A 26,049-nucleotide genomic window follows, 5' to 3' on the forward strand; every position below is an offset into this window, starting at 1 on the left:
GGCGATTCATTTATATATAATAATACTAATAATTATAATAATATAGGCCTATGGATTTATAACTAAACCTATATTTCTTACAATTATTTTATTTTATTGAATTAGTTCATATATTTCTATCAAGTTACAAGCTCCTAAAAGGCCTGAATAACTTTTTAAAAGCACACAGGACAACTCAGTCTTTTCCTCTTTTTATTTTTTCTTTATTTTACCACGTTGTGTTTATTGTACTTGGTTACAGCCCAGTTTTGTTTTACTAAAAGTGATAGGATCCCTTTGTTTAATTATTGAAATCGGAGGTAGAGTTAGTCAGGCTGAGAACATTCAAAGAAAACAAATGGAAAATGTTCCAAAATGGCATTACTTTCAAAACAAAGAACAATACATTTTCTCCTTATCCTATTCCCTTAAAATATTTTTATTAAATTATCTCCATTTAATTACAGCCTACGGGATCCAAATAGGGAAAAAAAAGTTAAATAGGCTTGCACATTACTGATTTACAAGTCAAGTCAATTCATAACAGAGTTACAAAGAACCAGAGCCGATGTCAGACATGTACATATGACACTAGGAGCTTTGGTTGATTAAAGATGCAGGGTTTCATACCAAAAAATACTTAATCTTATGTAGAGTCTTATGTAGAGTCCAGTAACAATTCCGAGTTTGTTGTTTTTTCTTATACTATAGATGCTTTAACGATTGAATGCACTTCTTGCTTCTGTCCAGCAGAGAGCGCTGTAACTTATCAAAAAAGAAGAGCCGGTAGACGTCTACAGCTTTCAATATTGTGGCTACAAGGCAATATCCCTCCTCTGTAAAACACAGTATTTAAATTTAAAACACATATTTTCACGAATAAGGAATATTTTTGCACTTCATTATGTAGGCCTACCTGCCAAACCTGCACTAGGAAGTCCAGATATAAAGTGTGAGCTGAATAAACAGACTACTGTTAGACATGTGAAACATGCCCCTTCATAAGAAGATAGTGTTCCCTCATTTAACAACTGCTTTTACTCTCTAAAAATCCATTCTAAGAAAGAAAGAACATGTTATTAACTTTATTTCACACAATCAGACCACTAACGGAGCCTTGAATGTAAATAAATCAAAAATACTGTATAAAGGCTTTTATTTGTGTCAGTTTTGGGATCTAACACTATTTCCTATGTCAGTCTCCTTTTATTGCCGACGTAGCAGCTTATCAGATTTGACTTGTATGACATGTGTTAATTTGTTTGAGGGTGGATCCCCCTTTGAGCTCTCACTTGCTCTCAGCATCAAGCCAGGAGTTGCTCAGTTAACACCGTAGTAAGGTTTTGGGGAGGGGGCGGCTTTAGCTGCAGTGAGTGTGAGGAGAGCTGCTCTTGAGCGCAAGCAGTGGGTGCAGATGTGTACGGTGTGGTTTGAGGAGGGAGCCCTATGATGTCAAGTGTTGTGCGTTGTAGATTCACTGTGGGGTAGGACGAATAGAAGGTGACTGTGTGTCGCCTCAACGTAGGTGTGTGTTGGTGACATGACGGTGTCAGGATCCCCGGCGAAAAGTGGGACTCCAAAGTGATGGCCCTGTGATGTCGCTGTGTGTGGGAAGAGGCCAGATGATGATGGTCCTGGTATTTGGGGTTTGACCTTTTTGTACTGTGGTGATAGCCTATGGGAAGTTAGAAGACTGTTAATGATCATTACAGTTTTTACTTTGCTCTAGAAATGAGAAGCTATCTTACAATTATTTTTTTGTCTTTTTCAATTTCCTGGGGCATAATGACATTGGAATCAATAAGCAAAATGAGGAACTAAATGGACTGTTATTAGGGCTGTGACTAATACTATTTATTTATTTTTTATAAAAAATGATATCTCTAATTTCTTCAATTTATTTATTTATATTTCCCTTAATTATCCTATTTTTCCTCTTTGTTTTAGTTTTTTTCTGTTACGTTTATATGTTATTTGCAATGTTCTGTACCGTACTGGGTATAATTATGTTGATGTTTTCTACTTTATTGTCCCCTTTTCATAAAAGAAAAAAATAGAGGATCATTACATTTAAGCAAATCAATAAATTCCATGTTCAAAAGCATGAGGACACCCAAACATGACACCCAAATGTGACTGTTGGAGGTAAATATGTTGCAGCCTCTGGTTTCAAGTTTTCAAATTTTGGAACCTTGCTGAAGGGTTTTTTGCTCTAAATCGTGAGCCATTAAAATTAAATGCGAGAACACCAGTCTCCTGTCTGTCCGTAAAACATCAAGCCAGAGCCAGGAGACGGTTAGCTTAGCATATCATAAAGACTTCGGACTGTCGGAAACAACTAGCCTGTCCAAAGGTTAAAACATGTTATACTTTTTTTTGTTTCATCCACACAAAAACTGAAGTGGAGTCAATCTTGTCATCTAATTTGCAGTTAGAAAGCGGATAGGCATAATTCCTGAAAATGTTGTTCTATTCCTTTAATTGAAACTAAGGGGCTTTGGCAAACTATTAAAAAAAACAGTCCCAGACTGAAGTATGTGATACGTTTAGCCCTATAAGAAATTATATTGATATAAGTTAGGTTAAGGCATGGAAATAATTTAGCAACATGCTTCTTGAGCAAGTGTACTCAGATCATCCCATGTAGTCCTATTGGATGGGTACGAAATCACCAAAATTAGTCAGTCTATTCCCAAACCTACTGGAGGCCATTGCATCAGTTTTCTCTCTAAGGGCAGTCTGACATTTTTAAAAGGAAATGTTGCCCATTATTGCAGACACATTTCACAGAGATTAAAAAACATTTACTGGGGAATCCTCAAACTTACCCCGTATATTCCTGTGCTTATACAACCACACTGGGTGCTCATCATGGTAGAATCCCTAAGCATTCCCTGGCACCCATATCTGCCCTTCTGTTTGTGCGTACAGATTTTATTGACTGGCCCAACCAGACCTATGACTTCACTCACCCTAACGCAGCATTCCTTCACTCGCTCTGAAAATTCCACTGTTCCTGACTGGTTACATGGTGTATTTTTGCTGGGCAGCACGCTGGATTGGCCTGAAAATGATGTGGGAACTTTTCACAAAATGTGGTTCCTCCTTGCTCTGTGTGTGTGTGTGTGTGTGTGTGTGTGTGTGTGTGTGTGTGTGTGTGTGTGTGTGTGTGTGTGTGTGTGTGTGTGTGTGTGTGTGTGTGTGTGTGTGTGTGTGTGTGTGTGTGTGTGTGTGTTCTCTCTTGTGCTGCAAACGTTTGTATTGCACAAAGTATGCATGACGGACGGGATGGAGGCTTGTACAAAAGTGGAACTGTCAAGAGAAAATGTTACATACAGAACTGTAGTGTATTTAGCCTGTGCATGACAGGGCTGTGTGGCTGCCTATGAAAAAGGGAAATATAGTAACTGAAGGGACAATACTGTAGTGTCTATTATAAAAAACTTAGAGGCAACGATCTCTAGTTCTATTATCTGAGGTGGAAACGTAAAAAGGAAGACAGCAGTAGCTATAGAAACTGTTGAGAAAGTTGAGAAAAAACAGTTTGAAGGCTACCTATCCAAAGTGTGTATATGCATTGTAAACCCCTAATCTTAATAAGGATGATAATATAAGTATAATATCAGATACTGTTGGCTACTACTAAGCCTATGTTTGGACAATCAAAAGAGCAATTCAAGCTAGTTAAAGCTAGCTTAGCTAGGCTAGTTAGCTTCCAACAAAGCTTATTTGTCTGCTACTTTTTTTCTCTACTTTGATTACAGCTACTGCCTTACGTATCTTATAGAATACTGAATTACTAAGATGTTGGAGCACCATCCATCTTTCAATTATAGGAAACATTATAGGAAAAAGTCATTGAAATAGCTTTAGTTAGCTATGATTACCAGCTAGCTTTACCTAGCTAGTTAAAGCTAATTGTAAGTGCGGTTTGTTTTTTAACCTGTCTTTTGTATTTTCTGAAAATTGTACATGCTGTTTTTTCCATGAATTATAGATTTCTATGGCATAATACTTTTATATGAGATGAAGCCTACTGCGTTTTGGCTTTGTAGGGCCCTGTAGGCTATATCAGTGCTGAATAAATGACAGTGGTTTTACGCTTCATCCTATTTACTTACAACATTAGCATAGATAAACTCAGAGTACGGTTCCTCACTTGAGTCACTCATCTTAGATAGGAGACCTCTAAAACAATGACATTAACCTGCTGAACACCCTGGAACACACAGGTATTCGCTGCTCTGGTCAAACATTCACAGTAAAAGCTTCGTGGGATTTTCCCCTTGCTCTAAAACATGAGTTAGGTCTTGCATGAGGAGCCTCTCTAGCTACACAGAAAGGTACAACACCTATAATTAAAATGTGCTGCAGGAAGTGTGCAAATTGTAGGATCAGGGAAATTGCTCTCAGAGAATGAAAGTAATAACTGCTCTCCATATTTCACAGAGGCCTTGGCTCAATTATCTTATAGGTGGAAAAGATGACTATATGTGTTTATGACATCGTTTGGGCATCATTCCACGAGTTCATGCAGAGGAAGGCCTTTTGCGAAACCTGTTTTGTTCCTAAAAAAGGTTAGGAGGAATAGATAGAGGACGTGGATAAATACCAATAAAATCTAACTTTCTATTATCAGTGCTGCAGGCATACACCGCTGCGAGTGCACTGTTGTTGTTCGGATGCATCTGTGACACGCCCGCCCTGTGGTAACCCCGGCCCTGATTTGGTGAGATAAAGGCGGGTTCATTCAGGTGGAGTGTGACCGGATGCCTGTGTCATCAGCAACCATTTGCAGTGAGCGAGGGTTTGCGAGCTTCACAGGAAGGGGAGAGAGAGTGAAGGGGGGGGACTGAGGGAAGGGGGAGGAGACAGAGCAGCAGAGGAGGGGCATTACTGGAAATAGGTGGCTAAACAGGTCTGGCTTGCCTTTTCCAGGACATGGTTAGGAAATACTGAAAGAGACACAATGCACTCGCGCAAACTCTTGCTATGTGTGCACAGGAAGATAAACATGGCTGCACACACAGAGGCAACATACGTGGCTGCTCATGCAGGACTAACTGTTTACCCCCATGTCCTAAAAGTGATGCAGCTCATTGCAGAATTCAAATATCTTGACTGTATTACTTCACCGTGGTCTATGTGTCATTGAGGACATTTGGTCCTCTGATTATTTACCAATACACTGGATTTGATGTTGCAATACCGTGTTTCATTATACAGCCCTATACCAGTTGCATTTATCAGCTCTGGTTAAGTAAGCTCTGGCTTAAGAACTCGCATGTAAAAATTGGAGCCCAGGGTTAACATGTACATAAATCAGAATGTGGTCTGCAACAGGGTTTCGTTAGCCCAGGTCTGAATATGGGGCATGCATTCCATGTTGCAAATCTGAAAAGGAATTGCAAGCCCTTGCCCAAACTCGACAAAGCTGTATAACGCCACGAGAGGCCTGTGAACGTTCCAGATACATTTTCTGAATCTACACATCAGCAGGGTCCTTCAGGAGACTTGTTGTTCCCACTTTATCTGATAAGCTGAATATTGTCATTATTGGTCTTCAAGTGTGATAAGTAAACAAGCTGAACTGTCATTTATTAAAGCCGTAGACACCATTCGGCAGTATATTTTCGGCTTGAGCCTTTGGACTGCTACCTGTTGAGAAAGAAAAAGTCTATGTGCAGTAAATGGAGTTCTTCGCTGGACTTAACCTTTGCAGTGAAGTTTACAATGAACTCGGGCAGACATCAAGAGAGAAATTACCCCAGCCCAGCTCAGATGTCAAAACATCGTGTTCTGTCAAAAGGTAAATGTAGTAACCCACGTTACAGGAACACACTATTACCATCATGTCATGTAACCCATAATAAAACATTTTACTGACCGGCATGTGTTTACTGGAACTTTCTTAAGTTACTGGAACTTTCTCAACTTTCTCAACTTAAAATATTTATTTACATCCATCTCTCTTTAATAACAAAAACATTTTTAAGCTGCACTTATTCATATTTTTACATGATGTCATGAATTTGTATAATGTGAAAGATGTTCATGTCATCAATCCTGTTTCCAACAACAAGCACTGATAAACCCATTGTGCACTTCCTGCCCACTTTCATGGCTGACAGACTAAGTTAGCTACAACAGCTGTTAAACATAGTGGCGCATTTAGCAGCTAGCAGCTAGCGGGCCAAAACAAAGCTAAAAGGAGAGTGAATAGGACTTAACAAGTGGCCCAAAACACAACTTCAAATGACAGCCATATCTCAATAATATCAGTAGTTATACTATAGTAATAACTAACATGTTAGCCTTCTCAACTCTATAAGAACATACATCAAATGTGTAATCTTTAGCTTGTTATCATGTTTTGCCCAAAACAATGAACCAATGCTGTTTACTTCTCTAGGCTATGCTAATAGTACTTAGATATTTTTACAACCAACACTTGACTGCATGCATCTAAATAAAGAAAAACTGTAGATTCAATTGAAAGATCAATAGTAAAAAGAAAAAAAAGATTAAATCAGTGAATCAAAACCAAAAGCCTGTGAGCGGATTGTTGACAGTATCCTGCCCGTTGAGGTTAAATCGGGGTTCACTGTGGTTCCTTACAACAACGAGACAGAAAGGATGCTGCATACAGCATTTCACCTCAGGCTTTAATGTGAGAGAAAACAAACATCCAACGTCGTACATCCTGGATTCCTTGGTAGTGACGCCTCAGGACACACTGCTTGAAAAGTACCTTTGCGTTATTGAAGGCAGAATTTTTCGAGAAATAAGATTAGAATCAACATTGATCGATTGTGATGAAAATATGAACGCCGCTGATGTAAAAATGAAACTGTGCAACAAATTCACAGTCAGTATTGTCGATATGAGTCAAAGCGAAGCATGCCAATGCCGTGATCATTGATTTACTTATCTTTAGACAGATTTGGTTTGCTCCAGACATGCGCCACGCTAGCTGTTTCCCTCTTCTCGAAGCCTTTATACTAAGCTAAGCTATCAATCTTCTAGTCTCTGCTGGCTATAGACTTGGAGTACCTTTACAGAAATTAAAAAATGGCTCAAAAGTGATGTAAAGCTGAAGGATTAAACACTTCTACATTTGTACATGGACATGAAAGCAAAAGGTTTCAATTGTGCCATGAAAAGCCAGGTTTCACTGATATCACTGCTCAGACTTTCAGTTCAAGTTTAGTCAAGCTTAGTTTGGATTGTTTACGTTGTTTTGTCTGATTGAGAAGAAGAGGAAGACAATGTTTTGGCCATGAGAAAAATCCTGATGACAGGTTAGGTAAGGACAAGTTCAGTGAAGCTCAGACTGAAAGTGCAAAGTCATGTGGTTCTTTACTCACCACTTTATTGTTGAGACGCGCCTTAGTCAGAGTCATGAAGACAAGCTCAGCGTCAAGATATCCCCTCATTATTAAAACTATTAATCACACCTCAAGGACAAAGCTTTCTACCTACTGCAGACACTCTTAAGAAACACATGTCTATCAGATGATTAAAGCCCAGTGCATCACACTGTGGCTTCTTGCTCCATTGATTCATAGTGTGATAGGTCACTTGACATAAATGCGCTTCAAACCATAACCTATGGGGAAATCTGGGGACTTTGGAACACTATTGGGAGACTTCAACAAAGCTGGGGAGGTTGTAATTTAACCACTCTTCTAAATCATTACTCCGGTTATTAAAAAACAGGTCACAGTAGCAACCACACTGATGCAATAGTGTGTTACCTGTAAACTTGTATAAGAACCTTGATTGAGGTTAAAGTATCTTGAACTTGCATTCTCTCTAATGGCCATCAGGAGGCGACTCCTCTGGTTGCCAAAATAGGTCAGATTGTGTAGAAGTCTATGAGAAAATTACCCTACTTCTCTCTTGATTTATTACTTCAGTAAACATTGTAAACATGAGTTTTGGGTCTCAATTGCTAGTTCTAAGTTTTTTTCCATACAGCATGATGTTAATTTGTCCAATTATGATCCCATTTAGAGTAAAATAACAATAAGGCAGGGAATGTTTTTGGGTGTGGCTACGTTGTTATTGACAGTTCGCTACAACAGCGTTTTCTGGTCTGGGTGTTGTTAATGTTTTTGTCTTAAATCTTGAACCCTTTCACAGTGTGTTTTCAGTTCATGAAAGTTATTCGTAACATTTTAGTTGCCTTAAAATTACGTTTGGTTGTACTTTGCTCATCAAAAAACCCCAACATGGAACATGTGGAATAAGACAGACTCTGTTTATTAAGAACTGATCTTGTAGAAAAAAATCCAAAAATAGCAAATCTTACAAAGTAGTCATCAAAAATATTTACTTCCTTTAACAACCAAAAAGCTTCTGGAGGGCATACAAGTACAAAACAACATGTTAGCTAGAGCTAGACTACAACTGACAGTTCGTTCATCATCAGCCATGTGTCCAATCACAATGTCCTGGAGCGAGGCGCTCTTTGAAGCAATCAATAAGCTCAGCTGAATGAATGAAACATCAATAAAACACAAAATTGACATCTTTATCTTAAAAACATCTAGCAGAAATGCTCTGAGAACTCTGGATAACACATGTGATCACTGTTATGACATAGTCATTACAAAGGAAAGACAACACTGAATGTGTTCCTTCCACTTCCTCAATGGAAATTTCAGTACCTTGCCAGTTCTTGAGCGTTTCAGCATGGTTATTGCTTTCACTCTCAACTATGGCTTACATGTATGTACAGAGCGCGTTTAACAACAAATACTCTGCTAATTAATCAATAAAGCAGTACAATATTTAAGAATCCTTTACAAAGCAATAAAAAGTGTAAAACCAGGATAATAAGCCATATTGTCTGCTGTAATTTCAAATATCTAACATACATTTGCCCCCCATCTTTTTCCAAGATCAAACACTATACAGTATGTTCACAGTGAATCCAACTTCACCTGAGAAAGAAAAAGAAAGTAGTACATTCACTTCTGCGGAAATCTAACTTTGGCTTGGAAACCAAATGTTGTTGTTCATCCTTACAACCTAAGGCATGTTTTATCGCAGTACTTCATCGTGCAGAAGTCAGTTGAACTCATAAGAGCTCAGTTTGATTGACTAGTCTGGAAAATATCAACTTAGGTCCTTAACACCAGCAGCTGGAAACCAATCAATGAATTAGGGGAAGTAATTTGAACGACAGTGAATCTTGCTGCCTCTTGAAACGCCGAACACAGTTCAGAGGTCCTATATATAAATGCAAAAAAAATCTCAAACTGCATGGTTCTTGTCTCAAATGTACCAAGAAATCAAATTTGATTAATCATTTTTAGGAGAATGGCATCTTTCCAGATTAATAATGGGAAGCAAAGACCAATGATGGTTGGCTAATCAAGTGTAGGAACCGTCTTTGCTAAAGAAAGAACTAGTAGGTAATCAATTGCACCTACAACAGGACAAGGCCTTTGTCTGGTTATAGATTCCAAATGGCTGCCCATAATTTCATGTAATTTGCCCACTGATGTAATAACCCAAGCAAATGCCCACTGAGCCCTACTGGGCCAATATGGATGAAGCAACATTTCTGGCTTTGCAAGGCTAAACAAGTCCAGCATATTCCTCTTAGCTGCTTCTGTCTATTTATTGAAACCAAAAAATGTCACTCCTTTTAGTTGCTCTGCCGAGTTGCTTTGATCCAGTCAGCCAAAGTTGGATAGTGGCCTTCGGAGGCCATGCCGTTGTTTGAGTACGGAATTTCCTGATGTTTTTGAGGCTGGGTGTTGCTACAAGCATTTTGCGTCATTGGATTCATGGTGGTGCCATTGCTCATAGGACGAGGAAGCAAGTTGGTATAAGTAGTTTCTTGGCCTTCCCTTGGGGATTGCATGACGGAAGCATGGGTCTCTTGTCGCACTGTGGTCTGGGGCTCCTGCTTCAGCTGGAAGCCAGTCTGAGGCCCTACTCCAACCAGGCCCTTCAGAAAATCATCCCCTTCCATTTCTCCGAGGAAGGAGAAAGAGGCTAGCCCCTGCGACCCCCCTCCACCTCCAGATACTGACCCATTAAAGGTGTTCTGGACTGGATTGAGGGTATTGAAATTGGACCACGCAGTCTGGAGACCCTGGTTCTGGTTGTGTGGATGGTTCTGGGTCTGGGGATCAGACGGCAACTCCTCCCTTTGGTGCTGCAGCTGGAAGAGTGCCTGGTTCATCACAGGAGCTTGGGGGTTTGTATCCAAGCACTGCAAGTCCCTCATGGAGAGCTGAGGGAGGGTGTTGTTCTCATAGCCGCTGTGCTCCACTCTGTGGGGGTAACCAGGGCCGCGGTTCGGCTGCTGTTGCCTGCTGGTATTAGGACGTGGAAGATTGCTCATGGCACCAGACGGGTTTATGGTGACTGTATCCATTGAGAGTGCTGGATTGGGATTTACCCATGGATGGCTCACTGGCACATTGGGAGCCGTTGATGACATCATAACGTTCTGAGCACCTGGTTGGAAGGACTGGTTGAATGCAGGAGGTTGTTGTTGCGGCGGCATCGGAGTTGTGGGCTGTGGCCTCAGGTACATGTTGCTGAGGTCTGGAAAACATACATTGACATTTAGTGTGATAGCAGGGCAGTTTTATCCTGATCTGGATGTAAGTGTTGTATATTTTCTGGCTTAACATCTAACCATTGCAATATGAGGGAAACCATTAAAACCAGCTACCTTTTCGCATGTGAGTCAGGGTACTCTGTGGCACCGCTTTTGGCCGGTTCATAGTCAGACCCGGGAAAGGTGCACCTAAAGAAAGGCCAGAAACCTTTATTACAATGCATACATGTAAACTGAATCTTATACATGCACATGGGGACATATCAAATGGGTTGTACTCTATATACAAAACCATAACTCGTACCTGACAATCCTGATATCCTCATCAAGTGCTCTCTTCTGCGCTTTTTCTCATTGTAGCCATAAGGATCTAAAGCAAAACCAAAATGTTCACATGAATCACATGAATCAAACTTAGACCCAAAGTTCCTGTAAATCGCCAGTGGACACAGACGAATGGCGGGTGTTTGAGTTAATAACAGAAAGAAGGAGATCTCTGCATACCTTTGTCGTCGGGCAGGTATCTAAAATCCATCGGTTCACTGACTTCCTGATCAGAAGGCCGGCGCAACTGCATGTGAACGGTGACCGACTCCGTTATAGAGGTGTTATAATAGGAAGGAGTCTTAAAGACGATGGCCACTTGGCGATGAACGTCGGCCTGGGAGAAGGAGCCTTTGGCCTCCCAGCCGTCGTCGGAGAAGAATCGCACCTCAATGTCGTCTGGAGGAAAGTGGGATGATGGGAAGACAGGAATGGGAAAACTGAATGAGCATGCAAAGAAATGGGCACTTTGGCTATGAGATACCTAATGGATTCATGGAAGAAAAACAATGGAGAGAAAATAGATGCAAGATAGGAAAAATCTGTAAAACGTTTAAAAAAATAAAATGCAGATTAGCTGATGGATAGTTTGTACCTTTCTGTACTTTGTCACACAGTAAGAAGATCTCATCCCCTCCCTTGACGCTGCCACTGTTCCTGTTGACCCGACAGATCCTCAGCTCCGCTGTGTTTGGGGCCCCTGATGATGCAGAAACAGGTTGTAACCATGCAACCCAACCGACTCAACAAACCTAAGTCAAACTGCATTCTACAAGTGAGATAACATTTGTATTTCAAGGGAATTTAAGAGAGATAGTGTCAGAAACAGCCTTGACTTGATCTAGTTGATGTCCTGTTGTGCAAAAAACAAAACAGATTTCGTGGCTCAGTGTAACTTGTTCATGATTTGCCTCGGTTTAGAAAAAGACCACACTCAGTTTACAGTTTAAGCCTCAGCAGAGTCACATGTCACATGTGTGCAGTCAGAAGAGGAAGTGCTCCATGGTAACGGGGTAGTTTGAGGCTTAGTGTGTATAAAGAGCTTCCCCTTTCTCAATGTGTGTGAGGAACACTGAACTAGTTCACTAAGTGCAACACTCAAAACAGCGTTGACAGAATATCTACTGGACACACATACACACAAGCTTTGCAACAAACACTTTTACATTACATTACATTACAGTCATTTAGCAGACAAACAAACACTTGCGTGCAATGCATGAAGTGGAAAACAAACAAGAGCCAGTGCTCCCCAGAGACAATTTCAGAGATTTTATCTTAAAACTATCCAATGTAATAGAGGGATAACATCCAGAAACATAAAGACAAAACAGGCTATATTTAAATTATAATTTTATCATTTACACATACTGAAGCACAGCGTTCATCTGAACATTTAATTCTTCTCTCATGTTTGCCCGCTAAAATCATATTCTGTTAATCAAAAGAGCTGGTTTAGAAAACTTTTAATCACTGTTTCAATATTTATATTTGTTCACAAATATCAGAGGTTATGATGAACAGTCAACTAATTATTTAACAAAATGACGTGAACATTGTTTTAAATAAATTACAGCTCTCCACATAGTTTGAATATTCATAAGGCTTACGAGACGCGGCACAAAAAAGCTGGCGCTGTGCTCTATAATAGAAGGGAAAACCCCTGCAATTATGAATCAGTAGATAACCTGATATGGAGAGGGAAGGAAAGAGTACTGGCAGCTTGTGAGAAGTGTTGCTGGACAAGGAAAAATCACGGTAGGCCAAACAGGAAAATGTAGAAGTGCCAGAACTGTGCACCGGTGAGAACCGGCCCACTTCAAGCAGCGCTTGCGTCCCAAGCTACACGTACGTACCATATGAACTGTATGTGCAAGTTACAAATGGCTCTAATGCACAGTAGTTATGAATCATACACATACACCATTGTATCATCAAATAGAGACTTGACATCGGATAATATCAACATGAATATTATCAATCATCCTTGCATATCTGTATATTGCAAAAATACCAAATAAAATAAGATATTCCTTAATTAATTTAATAGTTTTTTTAATGGTTAATTTAGTTTTTATAGTTACGTAGCATAAGCATATCATTTTGTTACTGCTTCTTTGCACATTGGTGTAAATTCCAAGGTGGCCATATAAATCTTTTGCAAAGGTATTCTCTAACCAACCCATTGTTGGAGGGCCTACTCTTGCCTGCACTGTCTATATTTACTTCCCTGGCTTCATGTGTAACTTTTTAATTCTTGCATAGTAAAATAACTTTATGTCAGTAAGTTTAATATACTCATAAAATGCTATGTAAGGGTATGAAATTATGTGAATATTAGCACCAAATGTCTGCAGCTTTAATTCATGTATTGCACCATCAGCGCTTGATAATCATTTGAACCCTGAGGTGGGAACACCTAACCTCAGGCAGCCCGCATTCCCGGTAAGCGCTTTCACATGGCAGTGCAGCGGCATTCTCGTCACTTGCCGTGGCCCTAACATGACTTCAGCGTGAGCACACTGTGATGCAGAGCGAGCGCGGTCAACTCACTGTTGTCGTAGATGGGGTTGGTGACGATGGGGCTGAGCGGGCGGGTGTATTGGCCGTTCTCGTCCTGCAGGAAGACCTGGATGCACAGGCGAACCACGTTCAGGTCGTACTCCTCTGTCTGCAGCAGCTGCTCACGTGGCACTGAGGTCACGCACACACACACACACACACACACATATACATAGGTGTCATTATCACAGCTACTTGAGAAGTGAGAGCACATGATGCTCACCAAAGGCATGAGACAAACAACCTGCATGAAAGCAATGATAACTTATATCACTCTGATAAAAAAAAGTATGTATGTATTACCAGCAATATGTACTTAAAGCAGAATTATAGTTCTTCTAATGCAAATATATGACCCTTTTTATACTATTAGATACTATATATTGGACTATTGATGCATTAATGTGTAAGAAGCATTTTACAGTTGTAAATAGATGAGGGGGAGCTTATTTTAACTATTTAATATACAGTTGGGCAGTTTAATCTGTGACAATGCATCATATAATATAAACCCCACATAGGTTTTGTATGAAAAAAAAGATTTGTTAAGTAACCACAGCTATCAAAATAAATGCAGAAAGGTAAAAAGTATAATATTTTCCTCTGAACTGTGGTGGAGTATATGTATTAATATGTACATAGTTATATTCCACCTGTCTGTCTCTGAGGTTTCTGCAGCCACATCATTAAATGGAGGCTGGTGGAACTTTGTTTGTGGTGCCCAAAAAAATTGTTAGAATGATATGATGAAGAAAATGTGCGAAAGCATCGTGTGTTGAACAGTTAACGGGAGACGTGTCAAACCATCAAAGTGTAGATAGATGGATGGATAGATCTGGTCACATCTGTAGGATGTCCCCAAAACTGGCTCAACATAAGGACGTCACAGATAAGATTCTTTATTTTTCAAGCCTCCACAGCCCACACTCTCATCTGCACACACACACATACACGCGTCACACACACCGCCCTCAGAGGCTACGCACACCTCAAAGGGAGAGCTTTATAACTGAGAGACGCCCACACACACACACACACACACACACACACACCATGTTTCACATCTGCCTACTTTCTCTTCCTCCATCTCTCTCAATTTCTATCTATTGCGCTCATGCCGAGGCCACCTCCCGCCTACAATTTGTTGCCGCGGTGACGCTCTGCGACGTCACCCTCTGGGTGGAAAGAAGTGCATACGTGTGTGTGTGTGTGTGTGTGTGTGTGTGTGTGTGTGTGTGTGTGTGTGTGTGTGTGTGTGTGTGTGTGTGTGTGAGTGAGAGAGAGAGTCAGAAGGAGCAAGAGATGAGACTCCCTGCACGAGTGACCATAAGGGCTCCTGACGTGTGTGAAAGTGGTGGGACTAAAGTCAAAGCTGAACTCTTTTTGAATCTTTGATAACGTGAAACACCTCAGTATGCAACAACAACAACACGTGAGATGGAGGGGAACTCCTCGTCCCTACTGAATGTATCACTGGCAACAGAACATTTTTATTCCTAAAGCTAAAGTCCAAGTGGAGTCACAGGTCATCAGTGAGTCTTTTTGGATGTTTGCTCAGTCAGAAGTCATCAAATTTGTGACTTGAGTCTCATATTGACTCCACCACTGTGCAATTAAAGTCCAAGTGAAATGAAAGATGCGGTTTAAACCCTCTTAGCACATCCTGGTCAAATTGTGCAGCTATTTAATAATATTTGCAAAAAAAAACCTATTCTTTCGTATTTTTTATATTTAAATCCAATCATCTTTCATCCTTTAAAACAAAATATGACGTGTTCTTACTTTAGCTAGTACTGACCAGTTTCCACCAATAGTATCATGACATCCATCCATCAATCAATCTGCAAGTTTAAGGGACAATAGAGGTGTGTGTGGAGCCAACAAGTCCTCTTAGCTCCGTATCGTGCTACATTCTGAGCCTGCCCACTTTTTAGCCGTCCAATCAAATGCAAATGATTTGTTTTAAATCCCTCTTTCAGTGGGGAATACGTCCCAGTACAGATTTTAACAAGCATATTAAAAAAAGGGGAAACTACATCGACTCTCCAAACGTTTTAGCTCCCCCCAAATCTTCTTCAGCATCAATGACATGAAAACCAGAAGACAAGTAGCTTAGCTTAGCATAAACACTGGAAACAGGGGGGACTGCTAGCACTTACACTTCAATATAACAACAACCAACATGTGCAACAAGACAAAGCTGTCAAACTGTGTGAACTTGAGGCTAAATAGAACCATACTGAATATAGGGGGTTCCACTTAAGAGTGCATTGTGCTGGTTTACAAGCAGATGTAAACACATTATATTTGACACATCATTTCATTACAATAAATGAATATAAAACCAATACAAGTATCACCCTATTTCATATCATTAGCAAGGTTCAAGTTTAATTTACTGCCATTCTACTACACATTTCGCAACCAAACGCTAGTTGTAGTTCCTTCTTGATGCACAAGAAAACTACATTGGATCAACAACGCATCATTTTTATAACAAACATGGCTTACAAGGTGCTGATCACATATAATTCATGACACCTTTAAAGCCGGATGAGTACTCTGCAGCTCGTTCACTAATTTTCTAGTTTTCGTACCGTGACATGTTTAGGTGTGGCTCTCTACTCTTTAGACATTACTGTTAAATAACCAACATTCACCAGCATCCATTATTTCAATTTCACAAATTGTTATGGCGGGACACAACAGGTGCTCAGTTTCTTGGAAAATATATAAAAAAAACCTGATTCATTTTGATTCACTTCAGGCAACATTGCCTTATACTATATGGGACATACTACATATGCATATATGTATATATATACACACACTACTATGTGTGCTAACTGAGCAGAGAGGTGTCACAGTGTCTTGAACAACAACAACAACAACAACAACAACAACAACAACAACAACAACAAACAGTGAAACTGTGAAAATCAACATCTGGGGGCTACTCTGAAACAACAAGACGGCAGCTCCGCTCTACTTCCGCTATGTGCTTGGTCATCAGGTTTATGTGTTGTAGGTGGCAGAGAAAGGCACCCAGCTGAGAAACCGAAGGAGGGAGCAATGAAGACCGCGGGCCGGAGGTAAAAGTAGCGGCTAGTGAATGTGTCTGTGTGTCTGTGTGTGTGTGTGTGTGTGTGTGTGTGTGTGGTGGAAAGACAACTGGGCCAACATTCACCTGGCCGTCCTGTCTGCGCGGTTGCTGCAGCTGCAAAGAGGGACAAGGTCATTCGCCGCGGTGCTGACGGGGGACAGTGACGCTGGAGGGGGATCGGGTGTGTGGGCAGGTGGGCAGGTGGGCAGATGGGGGGTGAGCGGTTAGGTGCAAATGTGGGAGCGTAACGTGAGAGTGAGAAAGAAGGGGAGGCAGGTGCCAAGGCCTCACCACAAACAGTGTCTCCACTGCATGACTCACAATTTCACCGAGCTTCACACGCATCGCCCAGTCTGTGTGCATCTTTTCTGAGGCTTAGGCAATGACTCAAGAATCATGTATTCAATTAAAACACTGATACACTGATACATATATATATATATATATATATATATATATATAAACTAAACTATAAAACTACCTTGTTTAACGCGTCGCAGACAGGCCAGTTTCCCTCTGAGATCTGTGTTATTGCTTTACAGCAAATAGAAGGGAAATTGCTTTAAGGCACAGACATTATAGAGAATGATGCAAACATAGTGCAATTGTTTCGGCAATGGCAAATAAAATAAAAAGTAAAAGGCCAATGTAAAAAATGTCCTCTTCAGCTAAGCAAACAGAGGAAGGTCACGTCCTCTTTGGGGCAGATAGCATTCACGTTTATGGAACTTGGAAATCATCAAACCTCTGCCAATATTACTTGACATCACTCTGCCCCCAGGATCCCATTTGTCTACGCTGATTATACTCAGAAAAAATAACTATTCATCCCTTGTTACTGCAAAAGTGACACAGCTGAAGCAGAAGAGAGTTTCAGCTTGTGCAATTATGTTCACGCATCGTTTCACTTTTGTGCTCCTGTGAAAAACTCAACTGGTGATCACAAAAGATAATGAAGAAGATCAAACTAAAACATCACAAACATCATATCAATGAGGACTTTCTTGTGAAAGACATCGTTTTAATATAATTCACCCTTTTTTGAGCCTCTGTCTGATGATATAAAACAACCTAATGTATGGCCACACCTGTAACCAGAAAACATCATCACCCATGTGCAAAAGATGTACCAGGTGTACAACCTCAAAGCAAAATGAGAACACATAGTAATACGGACAAACATTACGACGTGTTACAAAAAACACACACAGGATTCAGTTTTGTGTCTTCGCCAGCAAAGGTGAGGTGAGCTTTCTACTACAGTGACTGCATAAGGTCTCACTTATTATCCACTCGACTACCTTGATGTGGCCCCCCGAACAACATTTCACTTGAATGCGTAAGGTGTTTGTCTGTGTGTGTGTGTGTGTGTGTGGGAGAGTGGGGGGGAGCACTATCTCCCCCTGACACAGGAAGCAGCTGAGTTTCACAGCAGAAGTGAGCTGAAGAGAGGGGAAGGTAAGCGGAAAAAAAGAAGAAGAAGAAAAAAAAAGACACCCAGCTGCCCATCGTACAGCCTGTAGCGATAAACACATTTAACTTGAGTCCGTGGTGTCTGACCGGTTACATTAATTCAAATTCATTAAAATCTTGGAGACCAAGTATGTTTCAAGCCTTCCACTTCTGTGACCTAAAATGATCTCCTATACTGTAAAATAATACTAACAAGCAGGTAAGAGAATAGACAGGTGGTCATATATGGTAAAGCTCAGTAGACGGAGCACGTCACTAAAAATGTCACCTGAGGTTAGTGGTTTATATCGCACTGAAGCCAGGTGCTATATATTTTTTTGTTCAAGGGACAGTTCACCCCCAAAATTAAAAACACATATTTTCCAGGTTGCTCAAGATAATCTACACACTTTATTGCGAGCAGTTTCATGTGGGAACTAATTTCTTTCTATCATAGTTTCTATTTGTGAGTGGGCAGACATCTCTACGGCCGATATCGCAAAAAAGGAAGCAGCTCACACCGAAACAATCTAGATTGATAAATAGCCCTAAAGGTAAGTTCATTTTGGGGTTAACTGTCCCTTTAAGCCACTTGCTTTATAAGCCTATGGGACTCTGTATGCACAGCTTGGGCTTTACAGGATTTAAAGTGAAAGTGAAGCATCAGGTATAAACTCTTTTGCAAACACAGACAGTAATAAATCAGAGCATTGGAGCAAATAACCAATGTGTCAAATGTGTGTGGTTACTGGGTAACTCAAGCTGTTTCAGTCACCACTTCGTTGCCACACGAAATAAACATGCGAACAACAAAGCCCAAAACACTCAAAGCATATACTTATTATATGAATCATTTATGTCATATACATTGAATGTGTTGTATCTAAGAACTGTTATGCTGCTCATTCTGTACACATGACATCTATTGCATTCTGTCCATCCTGGGAGAAGGATCCCTCCTCTGTCGTTCTCCCAGAGGTTTCTTCCTTTTTTCTCCCTGTTAAAGGGGTTTTTTAGGGGAGTTTTTCCTGTGCCGATGTGAGGGAAGGACAGAGGATGTCGCATGTGCACAGATTGTAAAGCCCTCTGAGGCAAATTTGTAATTTGTGATTCTGGGCTATACAAAATAAACTGAATTGAATTAAACTGAATATACTGTATGTCTAAATCAAACCCGCTCATAAACCCTCCAATCCCTCCATGCTTTTAACAGACCCGTAAAGCACCATAAACCTACTGTTATCGTCATCTCTGAGAGCTTGGGGAACCCCCTCTGGCCCGCCCTCCCCCTTCTTTTTAATGAATCCTGCATTCCCAGCCCTCACGTGGCATCCTGCGCCGCGCTGAATTGAGCAACTGTGACTAAGAATGGGGAAGTAGGCTCCAACGCCTGTTTGTACACGAGAAGCGCTGCCTGTCTGCGCCTGGAGGACCGCAGAATGAAAGCGCAGGGAGGAAATGGCACGGCTGCACACGGTGCGGTGGCAAGAGAGACGATTTTCTGAGTCGATGCAAGGAAAATCCTCCCCGCTGCCTGAGAACTGGGTCAATAAGCATTTGCAAAAACAATTCTTTTGAACTGTTTTGAACCTGGTTAACAGTAACGACTCCAGGAAAAAAAAAAAAGCAACAGCAGCAACAGCAGTAACCAACTACAGTAACAGTAACAGTAACCAACAGCAAAGAGAACAGAAGCTGTTCAAATACAATGACACTCTTTACTTTGTCCACTGCTTATACGCGTATGAATCATATATTAATGAACTGGACATGTGTCATGGTGGAATGTGGCTACATCAGAAAGCGCTGTGTTGTGTTTGCAACTGCCTTAGCTAACTACATTAGCTTGCTAACTTGTCCTACCATCAGTTTAGCTATCAACTGCACCCGTGGTTGACATAGCGTGCTAAAATTATCCTTTGACGTGCTGAAATCTAATGTTCTTAGCTAGCTACAGGCATTTTGTTGTAGCGGTTGTTTTCCTTTCCGGAAGGCGTACTAGTCCTGGGTGATTAAAGTTTTATAGTCTCATTTAGCCACTTGTTAGCTACCCTCTTTTTTTAAGACCCTTAAAAGCTTAAAAATTCAAGAGAGTGGTATCTAATGACGTTTTTTATATTGTTGAACAAAACATTCATGACACTAGACTCATAAAACCTTTAACCACCTGGGGGTGTACCAATTAAACGGCAGAAAAATTAGGAAATACTCTGCACTGCCTTTGTTAAGGTCGGAAGAAGGATTACAATTTGCTATCCTGTATCGGACTACAGTGCCTCTGTGTTGTTGTTTCATAAATATCAAAGTAACTCAACCCATTCCACTCAACATGATTGGTTAATGCCTCTACTTGCGGTGCGAAAAGCAAAAACAAAATCAAACAGGTTACAAAAGAAAATGATGTCCCTTTTTTAGCCCAGGAATATTCACATTCTGTGTAAATGTATTCATGAGAATATAGAAAACAGCAGTTTGATAAAATATATCGATGCCCCTGCCTTTAATTTTGTTAAAGATCACAAGGACCAAAACCAACTTTTCTCATTTTCGGCCCCAAGCCAATTCGTTCTACTGAAGATCTTTAAAACTGGACCAAAAATATATAGCTGCCATGTTTAAGGGCTTCTAAAATAGGGGGGCACTGTAGCTTTTATGAAATAAAATATAGCATAGTAAATATATAGTGCATTTGTTGGGGACTATTTTCAGCTATGGATTAATACACATTGGGTGCTCTTCTGTAGTTTACCCACATGTTGACAATAGTAAAGGAACGTGTGGCTCACTGATGTGTATCTAATAGTATCATCCAGGTTTTAAAGCACATGTTATTACCGGGTGGGTCGAAAAAAACTGGCGTGAAAGCAGGAGGACTCACCATTGAAGGGGTTGATCCCTCGGGTCATCCTCTGCACGATGGCATCTTTCACTTCCCTCCTCCTCACGCACTGGATGCCCAGGTTCTGGAAACTGTGTAAATGATAACACAACACAGGGCCGTGAGGAAAAAAAGTGTTGAGCTCTTACAGTGCTGCGACAAGCTGAAAGGAATGAATAAACAAAACACACGGGGCCACACCTGACTGAAGTATGTTGTGTAAAAAAAAAAAAAAAAGAATGTGGTCGTGCATGAAGTTGCGTGTGAAGGTCAAAGCGGTCTAGCACTCAACCCAACCCATCTCACTTTACCATGAACCCATGAATGTTTTGAACCAAATCTGCAAAAGCAATTCAATGTATCTGCATAGAAGGGCTGAAATTAATCTGAATTTACAACACGCGTCCACGAAGGATTTGCAGTTTAGAAACACCTCAAGATAATGACTCATTCAAACTCTCATACACATGCACTCCTTTCACACACACACACACACACACACACACACACACACACACACACACACACACACACACACACACACACACACACACACACACACACACACACGATCTACACTGCCACCCTCATCACAGACCTGGTTTGACTAATGTGCTTTGTGTGTGTGTGTGTGTGTGTGTGTGTGTGTGTGTGTGTGTGTGTGTGTGTGTGTGTGTGTGTGTGTGTGTGTGTGTGTGTGTGTGTCTCTCTGTATCCGAGAGGTCACTGATTTACACTCAACGCCTTTCGAAACCGATAAGTGAAACACAAAATACTGTTAATAGAGAGCAAACTTATTGTGATGTGTGCGTGTGTGCGTGTGTGTGTGTGTGTGTGTGCAACAGAGACAGTATTTGAATGACAGCATACTGATTAAGACCGTGACTGTAAGGGCCCTGATGACGACATTGACAGTGAGGTCAATGTAGCGACACCGCAAGGTGCTGTGTGGTGCTAGTGTGGGTGGAGAACTCACGCGATCACCCTGCGGTCCGGGCCGAACTCTGCCTCGTAGAACCCTTCCTTGCAGTCCTTCCCCACCAGGTCGTGCGGATGCGGTCTGTACGGCTCGTTCTTCGTCACCAAGTAGACGCGCACTTTGCCTTTGCCGCAATAATTCAGGATCTGTGGTAGGAGGTAGAGGACCATTTATTTAGGGAAACTGGTGTGAAGGAGAGAGAAATGTGCAGGTTATGTACAAACACAACACGCTTTTGGTCTTTAAGTTCCGCCAACCAACCTGCAGACTGGGGTAGGACCGGTTGTTGTCGGAGCTCTTCTCTCCGGGGATGCTCCCGGCCGAGCGACCCTCACACTTGTACCTGAAGCGCATCCCCCTCTGCTTGGGCTGCTCGTAGATCTGGACGCCCGGCTCAGCCACTGCAGAGAGCGGAAATGATGGGGGAAAAAAAGGTAAATGACAGGGTGTGGAGAGGAGCAGAGAAGATTGATTCAGATTAACCAAAACCATGAATACCTTATACTTTCTATTTTTTAGTTATAGGATCAAATAGTGAAGTTAAGGTATACTTTTTTTTGTTAATGAACGTGTTTCTGACATGTTATAACCCAGGAGGTGGTGAATTTGAAGAAGTCTAGATATTTAAGTCAACACTGGTCAAAAAGCTGACATTTTGACTTCAAAATGTCTCTTGTAAAAAAATGTGGGTGCTATAAAATGTCAGAAAATTGTGAGAAAATGACCAGCACAATATCCTGAAGCATATGTTTTATTGGTTCTCGGGCATTTTTTGAGATATGCCTAAAGGTTTTAATGAAAGTGATTTAAAAAGAACAATGAAATAAAATGTACTTTTACAATCAAAACTTAAAATGATGAAGCCACTTGCAAATGACCATGTAGTACAAAATGGAAACCATACTTTGGTGTTTAATTTGTACCTCTTTACTTAAGATTTCATTAAACTTGTTCTTTTTTTCTTTTTTACAAAATGACCTAACTCTATGGAGGGATTCTTAGTGCATAAGTGCATCTTTGGATGGATGGGGGAAAAACAACACTGAATGGAAATGTTATTGACTCTTTCAGACTATTAAGAATTCATAAACATTTGTTGATTGGTTGCAAATCACCAAATCCATGTTTATCAGATTATTGAACCAATCCAACAAACATAGATTTTGGTGATTTAGCAGTTAGTGCACATCTCTGGTTAGAAATGGGGAAGCATTGTGTTGGTAAGGAAACGTTTTCAGACAAATTGCTGACATACAGTTGACACAACGTCGAGCTTAAAGCTTAAATGTAGCCCGATGTTTCTTTTAACTGCAAAGCATTAAATAAGATTTGCTAAAAAAAAAAAAAAAAAAAAAAAAGAGTCTATTCGGCTTTCAAAGAGTTTGACCCTTTTGCGTGGAACACAAACCTGATGCCTGTGTGAGAGAGGAACTAAAAGTGATCCGGGAAGTGTCTGCTTTTTTTGGTGAAGTGTTTAAATCTGATTGAACAACACTAAAATGTGTTTTTGTGAACATGACAGCCACACACAAGTAGTTACGTAGGCCGGACCGAAACAAGTCCTGTTCTGACTTAATTGACAAATATGCGTTTGCCAAAAAAAAAAAAAGGGCGGCCTGTCTTCCTCGTTTTTGCAGCCTCTTTGACCGACGACGCGCACAGAAACGTACCATATATTAACTCCTATACAAGACGAGGATTACAGGAACCTCACACCACTTAAAAAACAAAAAAACATGCTTAACAATAAAACACAATGAGGAAGTGAAAGAGGCCGTTCTGTGCATTCAGAGATTGTTTGGCACTTATAGATACAGGCATGTTCATTTGAACACAGGTGGGTATTAAAATGCACTTACTCAGCTGTGGATCGTCCCCCAGCATGGAGGAAATAAGAACTGGAAAAAAAAAAAGTGACATGTAGGAAGATAATTAGCAAGCAGATACAAGATGTAATTGTGATAACATGACGGAATAATAGTATGTATGTCACAACATAAGCCTATTCAGTTCTGCTAAAGCTGTACTGACACTTATGACAGTGTCAATCATTGCAACAAGGAGGAAGTTTCACTGCGTTGTTGAGCGGACTTACGATAAACAGGCCAAAATAGTATTTCATTTAAAAACCAAGCATTTGTTGCTACGGTCCATTCAGTCTTATGTATTAGTATACACAACACTTAAGTCACATGATTATTAGTATTTATCACATTCTGTCTTAACCTCTCATCTCACGAGTTACCAATATTATTATTATTATATTATTATTATACAGTAATAAAGTTGCTACTCACCATCCATGATGTACAACACTCTCAGCGGTCTCACAGGTTATCTTCTCTTGGAGAACACCGAGCTGAGTGAGTGACAGTGGACAGGAAAAGTAACATTTGTTACAGCAGAGCAGCGGAGGGGGAATTCCCCTCCGTCACCGCCCCCTCAGCCTGAACCGACCAATGAGAGGGCCGCATGACTCACGGCAGAGAGACATAGACAGAGAGCGAGAGAGAGAGAGAGAGAGAGAGAGAGAGAGAGAGAGAAGTGTTTACGAGCTCACTGGTGGGTCACACTTCTGAGATAAATAATAATAATAATAAAGAGTAAATAATAAAGGGGAAAGGCCAGTGACAATAAGCCTTGAGTTAGGAAAAAAAAAGATAAAAACTAATGTAAAACAGGAGGCTAATGAGTGGAACTGTTAGCAGTGAGCTAACTAAGCTACTGCAGACCTGCTGCATGTCACCCCACTAGTACTGCTAGTGTTGTAATATTACACCAGAGTTACAGAGCTAACTATCTGTTTTGATTAAAGCTCTTTGAAGTACCCATGTAGTTTAAAATAATATACATAGGCCTGAACAATAAACTGGACTGGACTAATCATTCAAAGGCCCTTTACAAAAAGGGTCAGAGCAGACTGTATCTGCTGAGGAGACTGAGGTCCTTTGGAGTGCAGGGAGCACTCCTGAGGACCTTTTTCAACTCTGTGGTGGCATCAGCCATCTTTTATGCAGTGGTCTGCTGGAGCAGCAGCATCTCAGCAGCCGACAAGAAGAGACTGAACAAGCTTGTCAGGAAGGCCAGCAGTGTGCTGGGGTGTCCACTGGATACGGTGGAGGTGGTGGGAGACAGGAGGGTGATGGCCAAGCTGTCATCCCTGATGAACAACACCTCTCACCCCATGCAGGACGCCCTGGCAGCTCTGTGCAGCTCCTTCAGCCACCGGCTGCTTCACCCCCGGTGTGTGAAGGAGAGGTACCGCAGGTCCTTCCTTCCTGCTGCTGTCAGGCTGCACAACCAGCTCTGCTCCCAGCAGACCACATGACACATGACAATAAAAACCTGTGCAATACATTACACTGTGCAATAATAGTTATAATAGTTTTTCTGTCTGTAAATATAATATTTCAGTTATTGTTGTTTTTCTACTGTTTCTTATTGCTTATTTATAATACTTGTTTTTTTTATTTCATTTTTTATTTTTATCTTGTCTTTCTTTACTATGTCTCTTGTGTACACTTTAACTCTATGCTGCTGTAAGCCTGCAAATGTCCCCGCTGCGGGACTAATAAAGGATTATCTTATTTTACGCTATGGCTTTGTTTTAAGTGTTAGCTTGATAAGAAGATTGTTACCGCTCTATTTGTGTGCTAAACGTGTTGCTGGAGCAAGCAGTTGGTTAGCTTAGCATATCAAAAAGGGAAACAGCTAGCCTGGCTCTGATCAAAAGGTTAATAAGGTTTTTGGTTTTGTTTTTTTTTGGTGCATTTTGGCCATGATTTGTATACAAGAAAAGTATAAAATAAAACATTTAACTTTCAGAAACCATTTCCTAACTGGAAAACATATTTTAACTCTCCAAAAATAATTTAAATAATAACAAATACCTGTGGCTATTATCTTTATCAACTATAAAAGCAACCAGTCTGGTTCAACAGTAAAAGAAAAGTTCAAGAAAAGTCACTTTGACATAAACACTTGTGAATTCACACTGACAAACTGCTAATACGCCAGAAGTACCAGTGTCAAAGATGGACACAGTCCTGCTGGGGACTGAAGTCACACTTAGCCATTGGCATCTTTAGTAAACTATTGACATTATAAAATATAAGTACCATAATATTACAATGAACAAACACTTACCCAAAAGGCTACAGGTCTCAAAACGAAAAAGCATCTCTTAT

General features: G+C 40.7%; 1 protein-coding gene across 1 annotated transcript; it reads right to left on the minus strand.

Moving 5' to 3' along the window:
• Positions 1 to 8,228: 8,228 nt before the first annotated feature.
• Positions 8,229 to 24,240, minus strand: rel (v-rel avian reticuloendotheliosis viral oncogene homolog). The gene is made up of 11 exons (XM_054600417.1): positions 24,160 to 24,240; positions 23,722 to 23,760; positions 22,124 to 22,263; positions 21,860 to 22,008; positions 20,884 to 20,975; positions 13,442 to 13,582; positions 11,484 to 11,588; positions 11,069 to 11,287; positions 10,869 to 10,934; positions 10,679 to 10,753; positions 8,229 to 10,548 (listed from the first exon to the last, which is right to left on the minus strand). Exons 1-11 carry the CDS (start codon positions 24,164 to 24,166, stop codon positions 9,638 to 9,640), a joined length of 1,944 nt encoding a protein of 647 aa, XP_054456392.1. The 5' UTR covers positions 24,167 to 24,240; the 3' UTR covers positions 8,229 to 9,637.
• Between the last annotated feature and the right edge of the window lie 1,809 nt (positions 24,241 to 26,049).

Source organism: Anoplopoma fimbria, chromosome 6 (genome assembly GCF_027596085.1).
Source record: "Anoplopoma fimbria isolate UVic2021 breed Golden Eagle Sablefish chromosome 6, Afim_UVic_2022, whole genome shotgun sequence".
NCBI lineage: Eukaryota > Metazoa > Chordata > Actinopteri > Perciformes > Anoplopomatidae > Anoplopoma > Anoplopoma fimbria.

Coding starts and splice junctions, on each gene's coding strand:
- rel (XM_054600417.1), bottom strand. Junction 22,009..22,123: donor GGTCCTACCCCAGTCTGCAG/GTTGGTTGGCGG, acceptor CTCCTACCACAG/ATCCTGAATTATTGCGGCAA. Junction 13,583..20,883: donor AGGGATCAACCCCTTCAATG/GTGAGTCCTCCT, acceptor GCGTGACCTCAG/TGCCACGTGAGCAGCTGCTG.